This window comes from Phyllostomus discolor, chromosome 1, assembly GCF_004126475.2.
Source record: "Phyllostomus discolor isolate MPI-MPIP mPhyDis1 chromosome 1, mPhyDis1.pri.v3, whole genome shotgun sequence".
In the NCBI taxonomy this organism is placed as follows: domain Eukaryota; kingdom Metazoa; phylum Chordata; class Mammalia; order Chiroptera; family Phyllostomidae; genus Phyllostomus; species Phyllostomus discolor.
In genome coordinates, this window is record NC_040903.2 from 154,713,893 (window position 1) to 154,738,341 (window position 24,449).

General features: G+C 39.5%; 1 protein-coding gene across 1 annotated transcript in view; it reads right to left on the reverse strand.

Moving 5' to 3' along the window:
* The window catches only part of INO80 (INO80 complex ATPase subunit), a 127,071-nt gene that overhangs the window by 14,847 nt on the left and 87,775 nt on the right, over positions 1-24,449 (reverse strand). Inside the window, 5 exon segments of the mRNA XM_036017321.1 lie at positions 2,496-2,568; positions 8,568-8,593; positions 8,595-8,653; positions 8,656-8,662; positions 20,588-20,715. Of these exon segments, the coding sequence (XP_035873214.1) occupies positions 2,496-2,568; positions 8,568-8,593; positions 8,595-8,653; positions 8,656-8,662; positions 20,588-20,715 (293 nt within the window).

Below are 24,449 nucleotides of genomic sequence, written 5' to 3' on the forward strand. Positions count from 1 at the left end.
ACGCTGATTCCAATTATTTTTCACCACCTTCACTGTTTTAGTCCTTGTGTTTAACTCCTAACTGAACTTTTTGCTTCTACCTTTCTCCCTATAGTTCTCCCCACCCCTAAGCCAGAAGGACACACTGAAAACTCAAGCCAAATTACATTCCTCTTCTGTTTTAATTCTTCCAGTGGTCTCCCATCTCAAAATCCTTACTATGGCCTACTAAGCCCTCCATGATCTGCTTCTGCAACACTCATCTCACATCACTTTGCCCCTCATTCATTCTGTTCCACCTACACAGGGCTGCCTGCTGTTGCTTGATTATGCCAACTATGTTCTCAACTCAGGGCTTTGCATTTATCTCCTCCTCTGCCTGGAATGCTCTTCTTTCTGCCAGATAAATGTTTGGCTCACTTCCTCACTTTCTTCAGATCTTGGCTCAAATGTCATCTTATCAGAGAAGCTTTACCAGCCCACATAACACAGTAAACCCTGATCAAAAACGGGGTTTTGAAATTTACCAGGTGGAAGAAGAACAATCTATTCTAAGGGAACAGTTTATGCAACAGTGAGATACTGGATGGGGTATTCAGGAAAGCTGTAAGTCAATCAATCATTTCTGAAACAAATTTAAAAAAATTTTTATTTACTTTTAGAAAGAGAGGGAGAGAAACATCAATGTGCCAGAGAAACACTGATTGGCCTCCTCTTGCACGTCCCCACCTGGGGACCTGGCCTGCAACCCAGGCATGTGCCCTGACCAGAGTTCCAACCAGCTTTCAGTTTGCAGGCCAGTGCTCAATCCACTGAGCCACACCAGCCAGGGCTGTAACACAAATTTTAGAAGGGGAAATAGTCTGGCAATTAGGCTGGAAAGAGAGACAAAGGCCACAAAATGAAGGACCTTGTATGCCATGCAAAGGAATTTATACTTTATTTCATAGATGACGGAGATTCCCTGGTTGTAAGCAAGGGAGTGGCATGGTTAATAAAGAAGGGTATAATTAGTAGGTATGGGGCTGAGGGCTGAGACTGGAGTCCAAAAGATCAGCTAGGAGAAAGTAATGAATCTTATACTCACATTGAGAGTATGACTAAGTTGGAATTGTATGAAATGCTTACAGAGAAGCAAGGGGCAAAGAGAAAGCCAAGTTTCTGCTATCTGATATGGCTCCAAGCCATCACCACACCAGAAAACCTGTAAAAACAGTCACCAAAGACAGACATCCCTTAAGATGACTGAGGCTGATGATGTGCACGTAAGACATAGAATCTACTTAGCTATACCCTAGATCCCCAGGCTCTGGGGCCCTGTCCCAACCTGGTTAACTGGCTGAAGAGGTTTAAATGCCAAGGAAGGTATGGATGAGTCCTTATGGTTGTTATTACAAAATGTTTCATTCTTGAAAGGAGACAGTTCTGTGCTATTGTCAATAAGAAGAAAGACTGGACACAAGCCTAGGAGTGGAGACAGGAAAATATGGGATCTAGTTCCAGCTCTGCTGTGAGACTATTCGAGCCTCTCCACCTTGTATTTCATTTCTCTATGACGCTCCAGAGTTTGCATCCTCCTCATACTTGTGAGAATTTGATGTTTTGTATTTCACAGAGAAGCACCAGAACCACCACATAAAATGACATTTTTCAGAGGCATGTGTTCTGCAAAACAATTTCCCATTTATGCATTTTATGTCTCAAGATTACTGAAAATGTTATTAAATATATTTGAATCTTGCCCTGACTGGTATGGCTCAGTAGGTCAGGCATCACTGTGCAAACTGAAAAGTTGCAGGTTTGATTCTTGATCAGGGCACATGCCTGGGTTGTGGGTATGGGACAGGCAACTAACTGATGTTTCTATCTCTTCCTTCCTCCTTTCCCTTCTCTCTAAAAACAAATAAAACAACAACAAACAAACATTTGGATCCTAGGAATAATTCTGAGATTCAAAAGGAATGTTATTGTCTCCCTTTTAGGTGCTCAAGTATTCCTTGAGGAGATTGGATATGAAAGGACAGACCATTTGATGAAATGTCTTTTATATATATATTTTAATTACCGATTTAATTGCTTTCCAACCACCTTTTGAAGTTTGTGATAAAAATATGATTTCTTCCTATGGTGAAATAATGCATAAGAGTAATAAAACAATCCTTCCTGAGTCAGTCAGTTATAGCTCCTGGTTAAATTGACTGATTTTTTTTTGTCTGTTTATTCAGTGACATGCTCCAAGTGTTTACTCAATGACATAGTGTAGGTGTTTAGACACACAGTAGGCATGCACCAAATATCTGCTGAATGAATGTATAAAAAATTTATTCCAACAGAATGGATAGAAAAGTCCAAAGGAAAGCTAAAATGTTCCTGTTCCAGACAAAGTGTGACAACTGTCTAATATAACTGAAGGCAAAGGAATAAGAAGTTTGTGATACAAAGTAAGGGCAACACCAACCAAACATATTTACAGTAGAAAACATGCACATCTAGTGTCCTGTGCTCTCATGACTTACTGTATCTGCAGCAGTGAGATTGATCCCCAGTCCACCAGCACGTGTGCTCAGCAGGAACACGAAGATGTCATTCCTGCAGAAGAGGAAGTAGGTGTATGTTTAGAGTAAAAACTGAAAAAGAAAAGTGGCATGTGGCATAAAAGAGGAATCTCTGAATAAAGAACAACATTTAGGGCTAGAAAGAGTTTTGGTGGTTGCTTTGGCCTGATCTAATGTTCATTTGACACCCTGCACAAAGGTGCTCTGTTGCCAAGATCAAATCATGGTTATCATCTTCCAAATTACAGATATACTTTGCCCATTAATATTGACTGACAGGCAATATAATTATAAACATGTAGCAAATATAACAGAAAACTACATTATCATGGAAGTAGAGGCCTTTCTTTAAATTTAAGTCATATTTTTAACAAGTCATGCCATCCACAGTTCATGCAGAGGAGACAATAAATCAGTATAATTAGAACTTCCAGTAATTTGAGTACTAATGATTTCAAAGCACTCATTTCAGATGAAAAGTCAGTCCCAGAAAAATGATCCAAGGTCCCAGGATTGAAAGACAAGTCATGACTTCTGTGTACATTTCAAGTTGAACTTAGGATCAATCCATGAAGACAGACTACAATTAAAGTACTTTCTGATCAATGCCAACACAGCCCTTACATAGAAACGATTAGATAAAGTTTTCTGTTTCCACGTACTTTTAAAGAAACCGAGAATTACAAATAAACCAGTAGGTGCCACTGTCACTCATTCAGATAACAAATATTTATTAATGATCTTTTAGGAACAAGGCTATGCCAGATCACAAAAAGCAGGCTTTCACTATAAGATGTATCTGTGTACACAGATACATTTAGGGGCTCAGTCTGAACCTAGTTCTTGCAGATGACATAAACATATTTTAACATTATCTTGCATTTTCACATTCCTGCCACCAATGCCCTTTTCTAGAACATTTCTAAGGGACTGTGTTATACTGGTGAGCAAACTTTACCATCCTCTGAATCAAACTGCTAATCCCTTTCCATCATGACTATAAGAGAAATAAAACTGGAAATTCATTTAGACTGGTATTATTCAAATTGCAGATTACACCTATCATTGTGTATGAAATCAATTTGGTGGATCTGGACTGACTAAAGAAATAATTTAAAGAAATAAGTAGAACAGATTAGAAAATATAGTGTATCATCACAGGTCATAAGGAAAACTACTGTTTTGTGAAATTTCAGGTATGGTACCAAATCCTAACGTAAAATGAATTTATATTCTTTGACTTCAAGTAAAAAACATGGAAACAATACTGACATCAGGCTGCTTTCATCCCTTGATGCTATTCTTCCTTGAAATGTCACCTGACTACTGACGGTGTATTTGTGGGATATAAAATAGAGATGCTCTGAATACAGTTGAAGTGACTAATTGATGACATATCAACAGCCAACATGAGTATCAGAGAAGGAGCTATTTGAAATAATAGTTCCTGGTTAATCACCAAGCTGGAGTAGGTCCTAGTGGAATCTGTCCATTATTTTGCATTCAATAAACACAACTTTCCTAGAGGCATGCATAGAAACTGAGCATGCCTGGAGGTCTCTTGTAGGACATGATTCCACAAGCAGTGTACTATTATGAAAGTTCTACTAGTTTATCCTTGAATTTTACATGAAGTTTAAATGTTTCATAATTTTATTTATATAATTATAACACATCATATCTTATGATTAAACCATACAGGGCAACCAATAAAGTTAAAAGGTGTTGCCAGTTAATAAACACATTTTCCATAGATGTGGGATGATGTAAGTGGAAGCTTGATACCTCACAGACCACAAAAGAATACTTAACCATAATCAGTCTTTGAACAAAAACTGAGCTTTCTAGGCTGCACTAATCTCTTGGCTTTGATAAGGGTTCTCTTCCTCACACATCTCTTTGTCCTGCTTTGGTGGATACAGAGATGGGGTCAGGGGTCAGAGGCTTCTCTCTGATACTTGTGTGCCAGCTGATGGGAGTCACCCAATGGCAAGAACTTTTTTGGTAAATCTGATAGAAGTCCAGAGCCTGAGCTTGGGTGGGGGCTGGGGAACAGGGGTGAGACAGGGAGGGAGGGAGAAGGCAGTTGGGTAACTACAATAAAAGAAATGGTAGAGGCAGGAAAATGAGTCATTTTCACAGTCTGGACAGTCAGAGAGATAAAGACCCCAGATGTGGAAATCACTTATAACAGGGACTATACATAGAAAAAAACACTCATGAAAGGAAGCTAGGTAAAAATAAATTAGCGAAATTTAAGGCAACATGATGGTTTGGGTGCCCTCTAGGGGTCTGAAAAGGAGCCTCAACTCAGGGTCTGTGATGGAACAGGCCTTAGAAAACCAGGTTTCCAAGTTGTCTATGAAATTCATATGGCAAAGACATGCCTAGGTCACATTCTCACTCTTCTTTGGTTCATGACCGCCCTGAGGCCACTCTGCTCCACAGTACCCAAATAGTGCTGGGCATGTAGCTGATTGCAGTAAATAAAGGCATGCTGAGCCAGAATAAAGACAACACTGGAGCTCTACAACACTCTTACCAAGAGAGAAAAACCCAAAGTGCACTCACTTTTTCTACAGTTTCCCAAAGGCACAGCCTGAGTGGTCAGATACTTGGTGGTGGTGGTGGTGGGGGGGGGGGGGGTCCCTTGACAAATGTCATGGGGTAAGAAGCAGTGAAGCCAAGGCCGAGGCACTCCAGAGCAAAGACCTTGTGAATGGCTTCTAGGATCACGCAGTTGGTCACATGTTCTGAATGTGCTCAGTCAGGACATCCTGGCAAAACAGTCTTTAGTCTCAGTCAGACTCTTCCTGGAAGGATCCCTCATAAATAAATCTTGTATGAAGGGAATGTAAATGGCTTTTTATAGGAGTTCTTGTTTACTCTGGCTGACCTTTGAGCCTCAGGCTTTCCAGTTGAAACTACAATTTTTTTCTTTTGATGTCTTTCATTAATAATAATAAACAGCCGGCAAGCCATGCCTTTTTTGTTTTCAAAAACACCTGTCTACTTCTCCCTCCGGGCCGACTGTAGCCACTCAGATTTGTAAGTTGAGAACTTTGAGAACTTTTCTCCCCATTTAGAGGAGTCTGCCTGATAAGCTTCTGGCAAACATAGGCATAGTTCATTTCTATACCTGAGATATAGGGGATTATTTTTTAGCCATAATCCCAACTCTAATCATCTAGTTCATAATGTATGCAGGGAAAATGTTAGTCTGTTGTTTCACAGTGCCTAATGTTAGATGGAGGATGTCAGAATCGTGGTTATTCAAATGTTGACCAAAAAACCCCTCACTGCTCCCTAAGTAACTCTCAGCTGTAGGGTTTGGAAGCTCAAGTAATGTTTCCCAGAAAAGCTGTGCAAAGTAAGATATTTAGTAAGTAAATAACAGTACAATTAATGGTGTGAAAACATCCTTCTTTTAGACCCTAAACTTTGCAAACGTTTTTGTGTGTTATTGGGATGCCCAAATAATTGCTTCGCAAGTTAAAGAACAGATTTTAGGAGCCATTAATTAGATATATCTATTGATTTTCCCCCCACTAAAAGGTCACTGAAATATACTGAGCTCTAGGTCTCACAATCCCGTTTTCTGGGAACTGGGAGAGCTAGAAGAGCTGCAGAACGACAACTCAGCAGCCCAAGCAGCAGAAGTCAGCACTCCACAGCTCTGGTTGGAATCTAAATCAGCAGAAATTTCTACAAAGCAATCTGATGATATGCGAAGTCTTAAATACTCACATCCCTTCACCCAGTGATTACCTTGTTGGAATCTATATTAATAATCTAAATGGTAACAAGATTTATAATGAAGATATTCACTCATCATTTTTCAACAACTATAGTACCCCCAGTATAATGGAATACTGGTCATTAAAAATAATGATTACAAAGACTTTTAAATTATATATGATAATGTTTATGATACAGAAGAAATCAGGACACACAATCTTTACATGGCATTAATGTGTAAATATAACCACACACATACCACATTTTGCCATGTATACTGTGCTCCCATATTTTTGGCCCAGACTTCAGGGGAAAAAAAATCTTTCCTTTCAATTAATTCATTCATTCATCTACAGTTACTTATTTTTGTATTATAAAGGAATTTTAGCATTTATTTTTTAACATATTATGGTACAAGAAATTTTATGTAACAAAAATTACAAGACACAAGAACACATACAAGGCATTTCAGGTACTACCCATGTATAGTGCACACCCTTATTTTCCCTCAAAAAATTTGGGCAGAAAGTGTGCATTATTACACAGCAAAATACAGTGCATTAAAGAATAGAGGAATATTCCAAAATGTTTAAAAGTAGTGGGACTGTGGATGATTTTTATTTTTCTTCATTAATTATTTCTCAAACTTTCCTCAAGAGGCATTTCATTATAGTATATGACAATGCTAGTTGTTACTGGGAAAAAAACAGCTTTGGTGTTAATGAAATCCTCAAATGTATAATATCAAACATATCAGTAAAAAAATAAACACAAACAGTAGTAGGTGAAATACCAATTACTTAATAGTGTTTCTTCTAACACACAGCTCATGCCACCTCATACCAGTGTGCCCACATCAGAGGTGTTGGCATGCCTGAAGAATTTAAAGGCACCCTGGGGGAAGCATATAGTCTATAATCTGTAGGTATAAGATTCTTGTCTGTTGGAGCTCTCAGGTTGGAGTAGGTAAGGACAAAGGAAAATATGTTTCATTTAATTTCAGAATCATGAAATGATGATCAGCTGGTAAATTTTTTTGTGGGGTGGGGTGGGGCATAACAATGTGGTAGGGCTAGGAGGCACTACTATGCTTATATATGAGATAATCAATTAAAAATCTGCTGATAAGTTCTGCTAGGTGAGAAGCTAGGTTATGCCATGTACACAGTTGCTCCAAGGTAATGAACTGAAATAGGTCCAAAGTAGATCTTCCCTCCACTGTTGGTCAAACAGCAACCTAAATTCAGATGTATAGTTTCAATTTAGAAGTTGAATATACATGTAAACCAACACATCAGGATATATCTCCTTACCTGTGTTCTACTGTAAAGGACTGTGCACAGCAAAACTGTCAATCAAAGACATTCTTTGTTGAACTATGGATTTGTTTTATGCTAAATATTTTACATTTGAAGTAAACCATGCATTAAAAACCAAAAAGAAATGAAAACAATGTAACCTAAATACAAATGGCTATGTGCTTAATTTTGTTCTCAAGAACTCAAAAGTTAATATTAACAGTCTACAAAGTTAAAGGCCAGAAATTCAGAATGTTCTAATTTATAGGGCATTGAGATCTACTCTACTCCTCAGTTCTCCAGGTTTAAGAAAGAAAAATTAAGGATGGAGTTCAGCAGACCTGTCACTAGCATAGCTTGGCTTTCTCCTTGGAGAGACCAGTAACCAGACTCTGCTTATTACAATGAGAACCTGCACTTAGGATAATTATGGCTCTGAAAGCCATCAGCACCCAGCAGGCAGTATTTGAAATTTCATAGGCTCATTATCAGGTACTGTAACTGAGAGCTGCCAGTTGAATAGATTACATACTACTGCAGGTTGTCATACTACGCTGTACTAAAATGCTAGAGGGAAAGCAGGAAAAAGGAAGATTAAAAAAAACAAACAACTAAAATCAACTATAAGTTAACACCCAGAGATAACTGCTGTTAACATTTAGGAATATATAGCCCAGTGGATTTTTTTTTGACATACATATTATCCATATAAGGAGCATCTTTGTTCATATTCAGAAGTCATTTTTTTATTGCCCCAAGCAATAGGCACTGATTTGGTAAGAGAACAATTTCAAACACAAAATTACCAAATATTCATCCCCCCCCCCGCCCACAGACACATAGATCTGAACTGTCATAAACAGAATTAGTTAAAATGGCAGGAACTATCATAATACCACTTAACAATCTGACATGTGTTGGTATGTCTTTCAAACTCATCATCTCCAGCACTAGAGGAAAACCAAAGATAATTTTTTGTAATTCCTAATAAAATTACCTGTTCTGAAAATCAGCAACCATGTCCCCGCCTCTCTGAGATCTTCGATGAGCCATCAAGCCTCATGTAGGTATGCTTTCTGTAACCATATATTCCTGCCAATCAAAAGTAGATATAAAATCAGTCTGATACAAATTACTGTATTCCAACTCACACAATCATCTACCCTACCCACTTTCTACCTCATTCATACTAGGAGCAAGTCATTATATCCAAAATCAGGAGAAAGCAATCTCAAAAATATAGGAATTTAATTTGGGAATGAGTTAACTACAAAGTGGTAAAAGTCGAAAGTAATGTGAAGACTACAACCACCCTCAATTTCAACTTGGAAACTAATCTTATTTCTGTAGATTTCTGTAGGTTCCAGAAAAACAAGTTAAACAAAATGAAATCTCTACACCAAAATGGCTTTTCAGTCTCCAACTAGATGTTTCTCACAGCTATGAACTACCTAGTTTTCCCTTGGTAAATAACACTCAACCTGATGTGTTTCACCCCAGCAAATCCTTGCTAACCAAAGTCCTTGAATTTACACCCTAAACTTCCCTTTCCAGCAAAGCATGCATCATTGTTAAGGGAGGCCAAAGCATCAGGATGAACAGAAGACAAAGTAACTTTCCATGGCTGAGAATGTTTTTGACATCATGTATAAAGGAATCACAACTTTTAAGAATGGATAAGAGATGTCAAGACCTATTTCCATTTTTAGAGGTTGCAATTCTTTTACAGATAATGTCCAAATGAGCACTGATTTCCTCTTTATTTGCTGCTGATTACTGGATTACATTTCAAAAAGTCCATTGTAGAGAAACTATTATTAAGAATTCAACACAGCTGCCTACGTATATGAACTTGTATTACAAAATTCTCATATGTAATTCTTTTGGGTGGCTGGGTAGTTCAGCACACAAAGTTGCAACCATTTGGTACAGCTGGTGCAGTTATGTGGCAGCCTGCTCTTAGAGCAAGTGCTCCAACCTGCTTAATGGCTTGGCAGAAGTCTTTCTGGCTTGGGTAACTGTGAGGTGAAGCTGGTTGACAATGTTCATTGAGGACACATCATTGTGTTTTATATAAGTGTGTGTGTGTGTGTGTGTGTGTGTGTGTAGAAGCTATTTCTTTCTGTTTCCAGGTAGTTCTCTAAGGACTCTGATAATCAAAGAGGGGCAGAAAATATTTAGCCACAGTGAACTCCAAGTTCACATTTAGTGGTAGAGCCCTATAATGGAACAGTGTTAGGGCAGAAGAATTGGGGTGTTTTGGATAAAGTGGAATTCAGGAAAGAGGTGAATATGATGATGGCAAAAGATGGTCTTTAAAGGCTCACTATATAACCTGGCAGCTAATCCAATCAGGGAATGCTGCCACCCAGAACAACAAAATAATGCAACTATACAGACAGACATCTCAGATTTGGACTCTAACCAAAGGGTGAGCTTCTTACAAGGATCTATTTTGCCTTTTAAACCAGAACTTCTAACCTCAGTGAGAACAATGAATGAATGAATCTTCTTGTAGATCTTGCTTTTCACATATCATTTATATATCAAGGTCAACACAACACCAGAGATATTGGTCCTAGACATAATCAAACCAATGTTGATTACAGAAAGCCTGTTACTAAGGCAACAGAAGTGAATCTTTGCTGTTTACTGCTTAAGCCTATGCTTTCCTGCCCAGGGGAGTAGTGGGATTTCAGAAGGTTTAGATCCTATTTCAGTAAATACCTTCAAATTAAGTAAACGCACATGGAAAGAGCAGTTAAAAGCAAAGTAGAGGAAAGTCTACATTGTCACGCTATGCTATAAAAAACAGCTAACAGATAAAGACTGAGCTAAAAACGAAATTTAATATTTCTGTCATTTACGAATTCTGGCTATACCGAAGCTATTCTTCTGGCTGTCTCTCTAAAAGTCTAGGCTGTTTGCAACTGGAAAGAAATGACTAATTTCTTCAAGAACCTTAACCACGTCCATTCCTAGATTCAGCCCTGACTGGTGGCTTAGTCAAACACAGTCTCGCAAAAAGTGAAGCGTCACTGGTTTGATTCCCGGCTGGGGCACATGCCTGGGCTGTGAGCTTGGTCGCTGGTACAGGTTCGTGCGAGATGCAACCAATCGATGTTTTTCTCTCTCTTTCTCCCTCCCTTCCCCACTCTCTGAAAAATAAACAATACAAATGCTAACGAATGATTTGAGAGTACTTACAGCAGTTTTGAAAATTTATTTTAAAAATCAATCTTAAAGAAAAGTCTATCTCAACAACAAAAACATCAAAAGTTTTCTAAAATTCATCTTAAGAACCTTGCTTAATATATTCCTCTTAAAGTCTGCAATGGAGACCTGGTTAATTAGAAACTGTCTAAGATGGCACAACATCCCCAGTCATCCTTCCACTCTCTGTAGTTTACTCGTATGTCTGAGGACCATTGCTGGATGGTTACTGCTTGCTGGATGACTTTACTGTGCTTTACAGGAACTGTGTCACACTTAGTTCACCTATACATTAAAGAGGGCTTATGGAACAGAAAGACCAACCATTACCCAGTCCTTCCTTACATTAGGCGCCCTGTAAATTAAAGGTGTCTCTCACTCAAGTTCACTTTTGGTAATTAGGAAAGGCTTAGAAAATAATCACCAGAATGATTAAGTTCCTAGAGACTTGTCACAAGAATTCCTTTTGCTCCTCTTAAAGCAGCAGAGAGAAGAGGAACCAAGCGTAGGCCTCCTTCCTCTCCCAGAGGTCTCATAATTTAGTATCCTCCTTTAATTACACAAATATGAACCCCAGTCCTCCCAAGTGGAATTTTGTGGATTAATAATTACTAACCAAGTAAGTTCTAATACTGTTGAACTAATAAAAAATTATGGCTTTTAACATTTAGGAAATTTTGAGACCTATAAAGTTCTAATAGATACCATTTTTGAAAATTGTTGAAGCTGCCAAAGGGGTTATGGACAAGATGTACTCTTAGCATTTGAGAGGTGATCCTCAACCAGGACTTGAAAAAATACCTGTGCATGGACCTATCACAGGTATTGAGCCAGTAGGTCTGGGCTAGGGCCTGGACTGGTTATTTTATTTATTTGTTTGTTTGTTTATTTATTATTTATAATATATTAATTCCAGAGAGAGAGAGAGAGAGAGAGAGAGAGAGAGGAAGGAAGAGGGAGACAGTGAGAAATATTGATGGGAGAGAAACATTGATTGGCTGCCTCCTGCATGCACCCCAATCAGGGACTAAAACCACAACCCAGGTTGTGTCTTGACCAGTAACCAAACCTGGAATTTTCTGGTGTACAGGATGACACTCCAACCAACTGTGCCACACAGGCTGGGCCTGGGCTGCTTATTTTTTAAAAAGCTCCAGAGATGATTGCAATAGATACCCTATACCTGTAGTTAAGAACAACCACTACAGAGGAAAGGCAGGGCAGGGTCCCGTAGAATCTTACTACTTCAGTATGGCCGTCAGATGAGCAGCACTGGCAACACCTGAAGTTTGCTAGAAATTCAGAATAGAGGTGCACACCCATACGACTGAATCAGAATTTGCATTTTAAAATGTATTACTTGTAAGTACATTTAAGTTTGAGAAACACTGTTGTATAACATATCCTTATGCTATTTTTAAAGCATTGAAACACTTTTTTTTTCAAGCAAAATCTTATATGAAACCCCTCTAATATAAAATAGGTAAAAAGCATTATTATTCTGGTTGATGAAGAAGGATAGGGAGCCCAGTGCCCCACCTGTTTAATCTCTACCTAGTTCTCCTACCCTCTACCCTACTCCACCAGCCTGAAAACTACTGTCTTAGAATACAAATTGAGAAGACAAGTTAGTTCTGGATCACACCCATAAATCCTACTTTAAAGCAGTGGCATGAAAACAGAGGTATCAGAGTAACTCAAAATAGCATCAGCAAGTGCTTCTAACTCCTTAAAATATACTAAATAAAAGCAAACCTCACATACCTGATGGTGTAATACAAAGGGACTAGGTTTGTCTTAAAGTAGTAGTGATAATGATGATGGTAAGCATTTACTGAGCATTTACTAAGTGACATTCACTATTCTACTTATTTTACCTGATTTTGCTTATCTATTCCTCACCACAGGCCTCAAAGGTAGGTGTTATTATTGTTACTCCCACTTTACAGATGCTAAGTAAGGTCTCTACAGTAGCATAGGCAGCAGGTAATGGAGCTAGGATTAGAACTCAGGTGGACTGGTTCTAGAGCCTTTGGCTTAACTCATCCGCTGCTTTTCAAATGCAATAGAGGTGCACCACCACTGGCAAAAAAATGGGGGTGGTGTGGGGGAGAAGCACATAAGGTCCTTAGCATATCTGTCCATAACCCTTACCCATCACTGTCAATAAAGAGAGGATAATTGGGCACTTGAAAAAATAAAGGAAAATGCATATATACTATACCTACAACATGAATTTCCGTTCTGAGACTTCTTTTCCATTTCAAAGTTGCCTGTGATGTTCATTTTAACACAATTTCACTTTCATAAAACATTTTGGGGGGAAAGACTCAGTACGATCCACAACCTGCAGATGTGGTATAACTAGTTTCCTGGACATGCCCCTTTCCACCATTGAGGTCTATTCATCAGCAAAAAACGTGGCTCCTCTCAATATCTATTACAACCTCTCTGTTGTCCAGGTAAGTCATACCAAGTGAATGGCATATGGCAGCCATCCCTCCCATATCTAATACAGAGCCCTTAGGAGCAAGACCTAATCACAAGGCATTCATGGGCCCACCATAATCTACCTTCACATTATTTGTGTTATTTCCTTTTCTCCTATACTGCATGCTCCAATCATAGTGCACTAGTCACCCCCAAACATCTTCTGTCTTCCCATCTGTGATTTTTTTTAAAATCCTTACCTAAGGATATGTTTATTTTAGAGAGAAAGGAAGGGAGTGGGGAAGTGAGAGAAACACTGATTGGTTGCCTCCTATATATAAGCCCCAACCGAGGATTGAACCCACAACCTTTTGGTCTATGGGATGACGCTCCAAACAGCTGAACCACTCAGCCAGGGCCCATCCCTGTGCCTTTTTACACCTGGCTTCCTTAATCTGGAACACACTTCTCCCTGATGGCTGATGTTCTGTTTGAGTTCAGTTCAGATGCTACTGTCTATGTAAAGACTTCCTCAAGCAACCCAGTAAGAAATAAATGTATCCCTCCTGCTATGTTCAGCAATGTTATGCTTCATTTGTGGCCTCAGTATCAGGGCACACTTGACAGTTATTTGTGTTTGTGGTATGTATACACTCTCACACACACACAGGATGCATTCGTTGCTGACAAAAATGACAATGAACTCATATTTACATCTGTCTAGCATAATGCCTTACTCACAGTTGGCATGAAAAAGAAATGAATTAAACAGAATATAGGATGATTACAACCTGACACATGTCCTTCTAGCATTCTTAAGACCTAATGAAAATGCTAGTCAACAGTGACCCCCAATTTGCTTTACATTCCATGGGACAATTTTAGAATACCCAGCTTTCCACTATGTTCAGAATCACAGCTCGCAAAGGTAATGAAATTCTAAGAGAAGCCAGCTCATATAAGTGGGGCCCCAAAAAACCCAGTAAATACCTCTGGAAGGTGGACACCTTGAGGTACAGGCTTTCCCACTATGTGAGTGTCTCAGGAACCCATCTCTATCAGTGTACCAGCTGGTGTTGCTGTGAGATGCTACGCTTGGTTTCTGTGAATTTTTTTTGGAGGCTCTTTCAATGCATTTGCCCATTTCATGATGGTGGTTTATGAATGTCCCTGCCCAGGTGATTTATGAACCACACTGAATGTTCAGCAGTTTCTGACCAAAAATGGCATGACCCCCAATGCCCTACCCTTCCTATTTACCCAATATCGCTTCAAGTAACTGTTTTTTTGTTTCCACAGATGAAAAAAATCCTCAAAGGGAAACGTTTTGCTGATAAGGGAGAGGTGAAATTAGGAACAGCAGAAGCACTACAAGGCATCAAATTAGACAAATTCAAAAACTGTTTTGAGCAGTGGAAAAAATGTCTTGATAGGTGTCTTGTCATTGTGTCAAATGAAGAGTACTTTGAAGGTGACTGAAGTTTAAACATGTAAGAATACACACTTTTAAATAAATAAATTCCATTTGGGGGGTATACCCCCTCATATAAAAGAATAAACTTTTAAAAAACTAATACAGCTCTGGCTGGTATAGCTCAGCGGATTGAGCGCAGGCTACAAACTAAAGGGTCTCTGGTTCAACTCCCAGTCAGGGAACACACCTGGGTTGTGGGCCAGGTCCCCAGTGGTGGCCAAGTGAGAGGCAACCACACATTGATGTTTCTCTCCATCTCCTTCCCTTCCCCTCTCTCTAAAGATAAATAAAATATTTTAAAAAATACTAATAGAGTATGCTCCATACAGAGATTAAATCAGTTCCAGTCTGTTGAGTTGTAAATATGAAAGAAAACATCATCAGTATTTGTGTTTTACATCATTAAATGAAAAAATAAAAATACTTCTGTATTCCTCAAGAAAAAAATGAAAGCATAAAGGATTTGGATATGGATGAGCAGTGACAGTGGAGGAATCATTTCTAAATCTAAATCCTGGAGTTCGAGAAAGGATCCAGAAGGAATGGTAAACTCTATGTCAAATTTAAAGTGAACACTTTGGCATGAAACTAGGAGCTCTTTGATGCTAGGGGTCAGAAAAAACAAAGAAGGCCCAGGTGCAGGGATTTATAGTGAGAAAGATTCTGATTAGAAAGTTGAACCCTGACTGGTACGGCTCAGCTGGCTGGGCTCATGCCCCAAAACAAAAGGCTGCCATTGGTTCCAGTCCCAGTCAGGGAACCTATCTAGGTTGTGGGCCTGGTCCCCAGTCGGGGCGCATTCAAAAGGCAATTGATTGATGTTTTTCTCTCACATCTCCTTCTTTCTTCCTCCCTCCCACTCTCTCTAATCAATTATTACTTAATATTTTATTTATTTTCTCCTTCTACATATTATTATTATTATTATTATTATTATTATTATTATTATTATTAACAGAACCAGAAAGAGCTATTTAATCTCCACCTTCGGGGAAATTGTTCAGGTAGTAGCAATTGCTACCAGAACTGGGAGCCAAGCCACCAAAAATGTGGATAAACAGGGAGGCAGTGCCATGGCTCAGCTTTCCAGACCAAGCTGGGGACAGCCCTGGGCCGGACAGGCCCCAGCGTGGAAAACAGGAGCTGAGCCTTCCTGCGTTCAAAGGTCCTGCCACCCACACCCTGGCCACCCACCACTGTGGCACTTCCTGTATGGCAACCAAGAGTTTACAAATCCTTTCAGAAGCTTCCTCTCCACCTCCAATCCCCAAGACAGGGATCATCAGCTCCATTCTACAGATAAGGAAACTGAGGTGCAAAGAGGAACACAGAGCCAGACCCATGTATTCCTCTGGAAAGTCTTAGAACCTCTGTTGAGAAAGGCGTCTCCTCCCTGAGAAGTGCAGGACTAATAAGGAAACAGGAAAGGCTGAGCCTGGGTCCTCTGGCCCATCTGCCTCCAGGTCTCAACCTGGCTGCTGCCTGTGCTTCTTCCCAGCCCACAAGCAGCACCAGCAGGCCCAGGCATACTTCCAGCCCCAGCTCACATGTGATGCAACTCTGGTTTGGGGCAGCCTGTTGCTCCCAACAAGAGGGAAAATTCACTTGTGCTAAAAAGGCCATTCAACCCCTGCCCCGCCATAATTAATAAATTATTTTAAAAAAAACAGTGAAATGTTATGGCACTGTCCATGTTGTTGTAGTCCTTTTCTAGGCTGCTGCCCCTGGCCCTGGCCAGGCTCCCAAGGGGCTTGTCAGCATGGTTGAATGTTGGGTTGACCTTGGGCACCCCTGTCTTTTTATGGACTGATCTCATCAACATAATGAAGATGTTTTGGCATACGTGTAAATGATGGAACATCTGTTTAGGATGAACCTTTTCCTAGTGAAGTACTTGCTGACTGGACAAGTTATACAACCCAGTGTCTCAAATGTCATCATTAGCTATGGATTATCTGGATTTAATTCTGAGTTGCACTATTTTCATATACTGGTACAATTCAAGATTAGTCTGTTTCAGTACTTAACAATCACACCACATAAGCACCAGTTGGCTGAACCTTTGTTATGTTGCACAGAAAATACTGAGGCTCATTTCCTTAAACCACAGACTCAGTTGCTTGATGCAATAGGAATGAATCTCAAAAGAGACTACCCATAGATAATGTAAGTCATCTGTAGGGAGTTAAAAGCTCTCTGCAACATCCCAAACCAGTGTAAAAAGGATGGTGTTAGGAAAAGTTTTGTCTGACGTCTAGTTGGACCCACATTCCCAACTGCACAGGGGCTGTGTCTGTCTCTACAGAACGCTCACCAGCCAAGACCCTATAGGTGACTCAGTAAATATAAAATAAACCCACAACGTAACATTTACCATAACGTGACCTACCATAACTTCCCCTATTTATGTCCTTAATTTCTGCCTGTGGCACACTAAAAATCCTTGGCTCTGGAAATTAAGCAGTCTCCTTTTTAATCCCCTATCCAGAAAACTATTTGGATACCACGGGAAAGGATAAAACATTTCAGAATACAGAATTCTATTTGGAAGAAGATCTGATATATTCCAAAGAAATTTAAATTAAAGTCAGATTTTTGTCTGAGAGAAGGAGGCTATCAATCACTTTAGGAAATACTGAGCAAATACTAAGTGCCCACATCTAGTATTTCTCATAAAATAGAAACCTGGCCATATAGAAGTATGTGGGTTTTTATTGTCTTCTGGGTCTTCTGAGACCCAGAAATAGATAGACAGATGAGATTAAAGCACAGAATAAAAAACCCAAAAAGGCTGTTGTATGAAAGATGCTGACATGCTCTACAGTTTCACAAGAGAGCTTCAATGCCTCCTGTGAGTTCTAACTCTGGCTTTATTGAAAGCTTTTCTTTCCCTCCTTGACATGCAGGGTAACAGGATGCCAAGGGAAAAAGTGAATCCGAAAAAATGTTAAAAAATTCTAGATACAAATAACCCCCAACACTTTGCAAATAAAGAAGCGAGGCAAGGATCAAGGTATTAAAAAAAAAAAAAAAAGTCAAGGGAAAGCAGCTATACAGAGGGCCTTTCCATAACATGACCCTTAGGGTTCATGCACCAGATCATGCTTTAAAGCCAAAATGACTCTAGTGAATGTTTATAGATTCTATTATAAAAGTGACTGAAAATCCCATAGTACTCTTTGAAAGGTTAAAAAATGTAGACCTAGCTCTGGCTGGGTGGCTCAGTTGGCTGGAGCATTATTCCATACACCAAAAGGTTGCAGGTTCAGTCCCCAGTCGGGGCGCATACAGGATTTAACCAACCAGTTTCCTCCTTTCACATCAACATTTCTTTCTCTCTCTCCCTCCTTTCCCTCTCTGTAAAATCAATAAACATACCTTTGGGTGAGGATTAAAAAAAAAAAAAAAGACCTAATCCTGGACTGTCCTAAGATCCACAATATATTTACATTTCAATAAATGATCAGACATATATTAAACATTGTGGGCATTGTAATTCTGTGCCTACAAAATAAATTTCATTTGCAGACTAACCTCTTGGAATACAGAATGTGATTGATTTGGGTAAATAATATTAAATAAACAGACAAAAAAATTAGGAAATGTAATGTTGAAGGAGACAGTATTAAGGAACCTAGGCAACAGTTTCATTTTAGTTTTTCAGTAAAACATACAAACAGCTGCAACATTTTTTGGCGTCAGCATCCTAGATGCATATTATACATATGGCTATGGAATGTTAGCAGTTGTGAAATTCAGGCTTTGAATTTGCTTTTCCCCAATTCAGAATTCCCCATAGAGAGATGCAACTACATTTAGAGAAGGTTTTCAAGTTGCCTTATTTGTGAAATCAACCCACAAAGTTCAACCCTTCCCCCTTCAAAAAACCCTGCTGGATTAGAGATAGGAAACGACATTGGTGGGTAAGGTTTAGGTAAGGTTTATAGCATTCATTCTGAACAAAATGCATTCATTCTTTGATTTACTTATTTTAGTAATATTTGTAAGTAACCTAGAAGTGTGCAATATATAGGATAAGGAAGTAACATGTAGAATTGTATCAAATTTAAACCACCCACACTCACTCTCACCTACCAGAATTACCTAAAAAGAAAGATCACCCCCTCCCTTACAAAATCCTTAACATATTGCTTTTTCTATAATTATTAGCAGTGTAAAGATCAGTATTTCATCTATACTTGCCTGACTCTTTAGGACAAGGCAAGTACACTTTACCCAAAAAGAGCCCCACTGAGGGAAAGTTAACTCATTGTTTTGGCTAGCGGCATCACCTGTTTAGACCAGAACATTAAAGATGTAGGCAGTCCTTTTATTTTAAATTATTGCTGTTAGGATCTTTGACACAAATCAAGATTTACATCAAACACAATGGCTTAATCACCTCTCTAAGTCACTTTATAAGTGACTGCAAGTTGCATTCATCATCATTTAGAATAATAGGTACCCTACTTACAATACAAACCAGAAAGTGTGGCCTGTTGACAGCATTCTGAAGCTAAATACCATATTAAACATAAAATGTAGTGATTAAACTGATCTCAAATATCATTTGTCTCTTGTTAAAAAATACCTTCCCAGATAATTAAAAAAAAAAAAAAAAAAAAAAGAGCCTGCCACCAAATTCCAATAAATTCACTGGAAAATTCAACAAGCCAGCCCTGGCTTTCAAAGAACCTAAAAATTCTTCCTTCTTACTACCCCTCATTCCTTTTGCACTGGTATGATCTCTACTCCTTTATTCCTAGGAAGGGATAATCACGGTTCAGTTTCCACTTATTATCAACTACTACCTGGAGTAGCAGAGCTAGAATAGAAAGCCAGTAGATATATAAAATCCATGGAAAAACATGACAATATCTATATACTACTGACAGAGCTTTAGACTCTAGACAAGTAGCTTTCCAACATCTTTGTTTTTTTTTTTGAAGATTTTATTTACTTATTTTTAGAGATAGGGGAAGGAAGGAAGGAAGAGAGGGAGAGAAACACCGATTGATTGCCTCTTGCATACACCCCAACTGGGGACAGGGCCCGCAACCCATGCCTGTGACCTGACTGGAAATTGAACCAGCGGCCCTTTGTTTCGCAGAAGGGATGTCCAATCAGCTGAGCCACACCAGTCAGGGCCCAACATTCTTGCACAAAGAATGCAAAGATTTACTCTAGTGGTTTGTGATTATTTGTCCTCACTTTCACTGTTTCATTGTCCATGACTTTCCTCCCTCAAGTAACAAAGCAACCACTCAGACAAGAAAGCAGAGAGAATATACAGTAAGACATAGCTATATCTGTCACCATAATCCAATGGTTGTCAACTTCGGTTACATATCAGAATTACCTCAGGAGCTCTTAAATATCCTCATGCCAAACAAACAAACAAATAAACAAACATCCTGATACCTAGGCCTCATCCCATATTATAATAAGAATCTCTGGGGATGGAACCAGACACCCATATTTGTTAAAGGTTCCCCAAGAGATTGCAGTATGTAGTCAAGTTGAGAACCACTAGATTAACTCAGGATGAATAGCTGCTTTCTGGTTTTTCACTGTAGAGAAGTAATGCCAAATCTTGTTTATTATATACAATATCAGAGGAGTTTTCAAGAAATTCCTAAGCTCTGATCTACTTAAAATTAGGGAATTTCTTCCCTAGTGAAGAGAGTGAGGAGTGTTCCATTTCATTGGTATAAGCAAGGAGGCAGAAATCCTTTGCATACTCTCATATCTGCCAGAAACTACATCTCCTCCTTTACAGACAGTAAAATCACAAAGATGTTTGGAGTTCTCATTAAGCAGGAATGGTATTAGTCGGAGACATCTGATTCCTACAAGTTAAATGTCAAGGTGTCCTAGGTCCCCAAGGTTCCTTCTCCTACCTCCAGTAGGTCTATCATCCTGGTCATCTGGGAGTAGATAAGGACCCTATGTCCTTGAGACTTGAGCCGAGTCAGCAGGACATCAAGGGCATACAGCTTTCCACTGTCAGTGATGAGGCTCTCCTTGCCTAGGGAGAAGAAAAGGGGGTAGGGGGAAACTGTATTTAATTGAAGCGGCAAAATCACTCACTGCAAAGCTGTATGCAGCCAAAATTACTACAACCAGGATGCTTGTCATCATGAGAGCAAGAAAGTACTCTAGAGAAGAATGCAAAGCACTATTAAATCACGATCCAATAGTGCTCTGGGAAGAAATATCCTGAAAGAGGGAGGTGTAGGTTCCTTCCCAACTGACAGTTCCTAATCAGACAGAGGCATCTGAAAACTTCCCTGCTCTAATCCTTACTCAGGGAATAGCAGGTACACATGGACATTTGAAAGTGATGTCCATGTCATGTTTGCTGTAAGTGACCTGAGAAACCTGTTGGTTTTTTTGTCCATAATATCTCTAGATATTTGTTTCTGCTAGTTCTGTGGTTGAATGGTTTACCTTCTGGAACCATGACAATGTAAAGAAACACGGCCTACTCTTGCCTGCCCCTGGAGACACTTAAACATCAAAAAATGAAAATAAACGTACCCTCTTCTGCCTTAACACACACACACACACACACACACCCACACCAAAACCCCCCCACAACAACCAAACTCCCTCTTCCTGGATGATTTCAAATAGGCTGGCTGGTAAAGGTCATTATCCTAAGCTATAATTCAATAAAGACACTATAGGGCTTGTTCAGCTTTTTAGAAAGATTGGCTTTGGGTTTCTGTGAAATGGAAGCTGCTTTCACTCACTAACTTGTGCTGTCGCCTTCCTCTTCCCATTAAAAAAAAAATCATTTCAACCAAAGATCTTTAAAGAATACTTAACTCACAAATTTTCATCTTATCCATTCAGTATCATTCAACTCCCATCACATTTCAGGAAGTAGAGTTTCCTGTTTGCAGACTGGTCCATAAACATGCCTTGAACAATTGTTGTTATTAAGAGGGGAAGAGAGGAGGCTTAAGAGGCTGGGAGATTTAAGGGTGTATATGGAAGTGACTATGGAACACAAAAAGGGAGAGGGAAAGGCTAAAGATACTACACAGACAACTACCACTAAAAGTGGAAAAAAAAAACTGTTGAGAAAAACATACTGCCTATCTTTTGTTTCTGGCTTGAACCTGTGGCTTTTGCTCAGACTGTAGAGCAATCCAGGAGTTCTCAACGGTCGTTTCTTAGTTCTTGCCACTATTTGCCAAGTGCACAATTATTGTATAAACTGAACAAGGACGGATGTGCTGACAGCACCATAACAAATCATCAACCACTCTGTTTTGCTACAAAGCCACGGGTCCTGGATGTTTACTCCTCTGCACTGCAGCCTGCCTTTTCCCACCTTCGGAACGCTGCCAGGCCACATCTCTCCCTCCACCACCCCTCCCTGACGCCGTGGCACACACCTTTGTTCAGCCTCTTTGTTTGGTCCTGTTTAGATTATTGAAATGCTCTTCTTTTTGTTGGTCTCCTTACCAACGCAATCAAATGACTGCAGCTGGGACAGAAGCGATTGCTAAGCCCTCTCTCTGGCACCAGACACAAGGAGGCCTGTATAAATTCCAAGTCTGATGAGGCAGCAATGCTTTCACAGCAACTTCAAGGTTTTCTTCTTGTCACAATTACCCTTCTCCTTTAGTTGGATTCCCTAGGGTCCCTCAATTTTGATAGTGCCTAAATAATCCCCACAGAGCTACCAATCAATTTTAAACAATACATTTCTTTCTTTTCTCATTAAAAGAACATCAAGGTTAAAAAAAATTAAAGCCCATATATTTTTCAGTCATTGAGCAGGACTAAGCTAACCACATCAGATTTCTGCAACCTGCTTATCTTCTCTCTCCATTCACATATACTCCCTTAACACAAATATTTAAGCATACACAAATCTGCCTTGTGTCTGAATTTTGAGAAGCTTCAATTCATCTTAAAATCATGCTTCAATGGTTTTCACACATTCCTGCTTCCCACATCTACTTTATTTTGACAAATCAGAAAGAACTGATGCTAGTATTTGGAAAGCTCAGAGATGATGTGCATAGGCTTAAGTGGAGAGAACTTTCATGCACTTGAGAGAAGCAGCAGAAAGTAGTCTCTGTTGTTAGTCTGTTAGGTAGGGGAGGTGAAAGTGGACAGACTGGATATCTTTGGAATGCACTGAAGGAAAAGGCCTAAGAAGAAACTTCAGCAATGGCCTTAAAACCCTTAAGTAATGAACAATGATTTGTTTCTCTGGTGAGCATGCTAGACAGAGTAAGTCAGCCTCCAGAATCTGTCCTTAGAAAAGATATGCAGAAAAACTGGCTTCTTTCTCTGTACACACTGGTGTCTTCTGGGCCTGGCATCCATGACACAGTTTTTAGAAGCTACCAAAGCAGCACTGGACAAGAGTATAACCTATTGCTAAGCAGGCAACACAGCCAAGAAGAGCACCATTTCCTAGAAATCAGACTGATTCTGCCAAGTCAAACCTGTGACCAGCCCCTTCTTTAAAACAGGAGCTCAAAAAAAAAAAATGTTGAAATGAACAGATCTACTTTCTTGTAATCTTTCCTACAATTTTGTGGTACAGTCTTACAGTATTTTTCACTCACAGGTTCCTACTGACTGCAGTGTAAGGTCCTGCTCAGAGACGAAATGAATGTGTCCTATGGCACTATAATCAGAGTAACATTAAATAATTATCTCCTCTTACCAAGGAGATGAGACTAGACTCTAGAAGGGATTGTAGATCCTTTTCCCAGTGAAACATGGAGACACATTCAATGTTTGAAATACAGATTTTCATTAGTCTCTCAAGAAATTTAAGGGAACCAAACCTTCTCCGGAACACAGAAAATGTAAAAGTACAGAAAAAGAGAGATAAAATATAGGTTCCAGTGACACCAGGCCCCCCACCCCCGCCCACCGCCTCGCTGCCCAGCCCCAGCCAGTCTACAGAGCACAATAGGGTCAGTGAGGAGCTGGTTGGTTCTCACAGTAAACAGCCAGTGAGGTTGGTGCTTTTTATCGATGCGAAAAGAACTCAGACACTTCCTGCTATTTAAACAAGGTCCATTTTTCTTTCAAAGAACAGGAAAAGCCACAAGAGATTCCCACAGCGCCAGCAATAAGCCTTCTACTCCTGTACTGGGAACTCAGTAGCCAGAATGAAGAAGGGAGAAACAATAAATAAGGTGTTGTCTTGCTTCTTTCTATACCTGTGTTCATCTTCTGCCTGGGATTCTGTGGTTTCCACACCGCACTATCCCTCTATTCCCACCAGTATTCAGACATTCTTCACACTCTGGGTTTCCACTTATTTTTCCACCACTACACCTTCGCGCACTGCTTTCACATGTTCTAAGTCAGCTATGAGGCCATTTACAATACTGTTCTCATATACCCAAAACAGTATCTTCCAGTTCAAAGCATCCTCAAAGCTACTAGAGCAGGTTGACCCCAAGTTTCTTGACACTTGACAAAGTTAACATTAAAATGGAAAAATCAGACCTTAAACCCTGAATCCAATTATCTCTTAGAAACAGCAAATTCTCTCTTTTGAATACTTAGTTCTACTTTACTTCCCTTACATGCCAATAAAACAAATACAACCAAAATATTAGAGAATTTGGATAACCAAAACCAACATGGAGGCTCTAAGCTGCTGCTCCAGTTTGCCATGTGTAAGCAAAGAACATGAGCCTATGAACCCTCTGTTCAATTTCCTTAAAAGTAGTCTCACTGCTCTGGCTGGTGTGGCTCAGTAGATTGAATGACGGC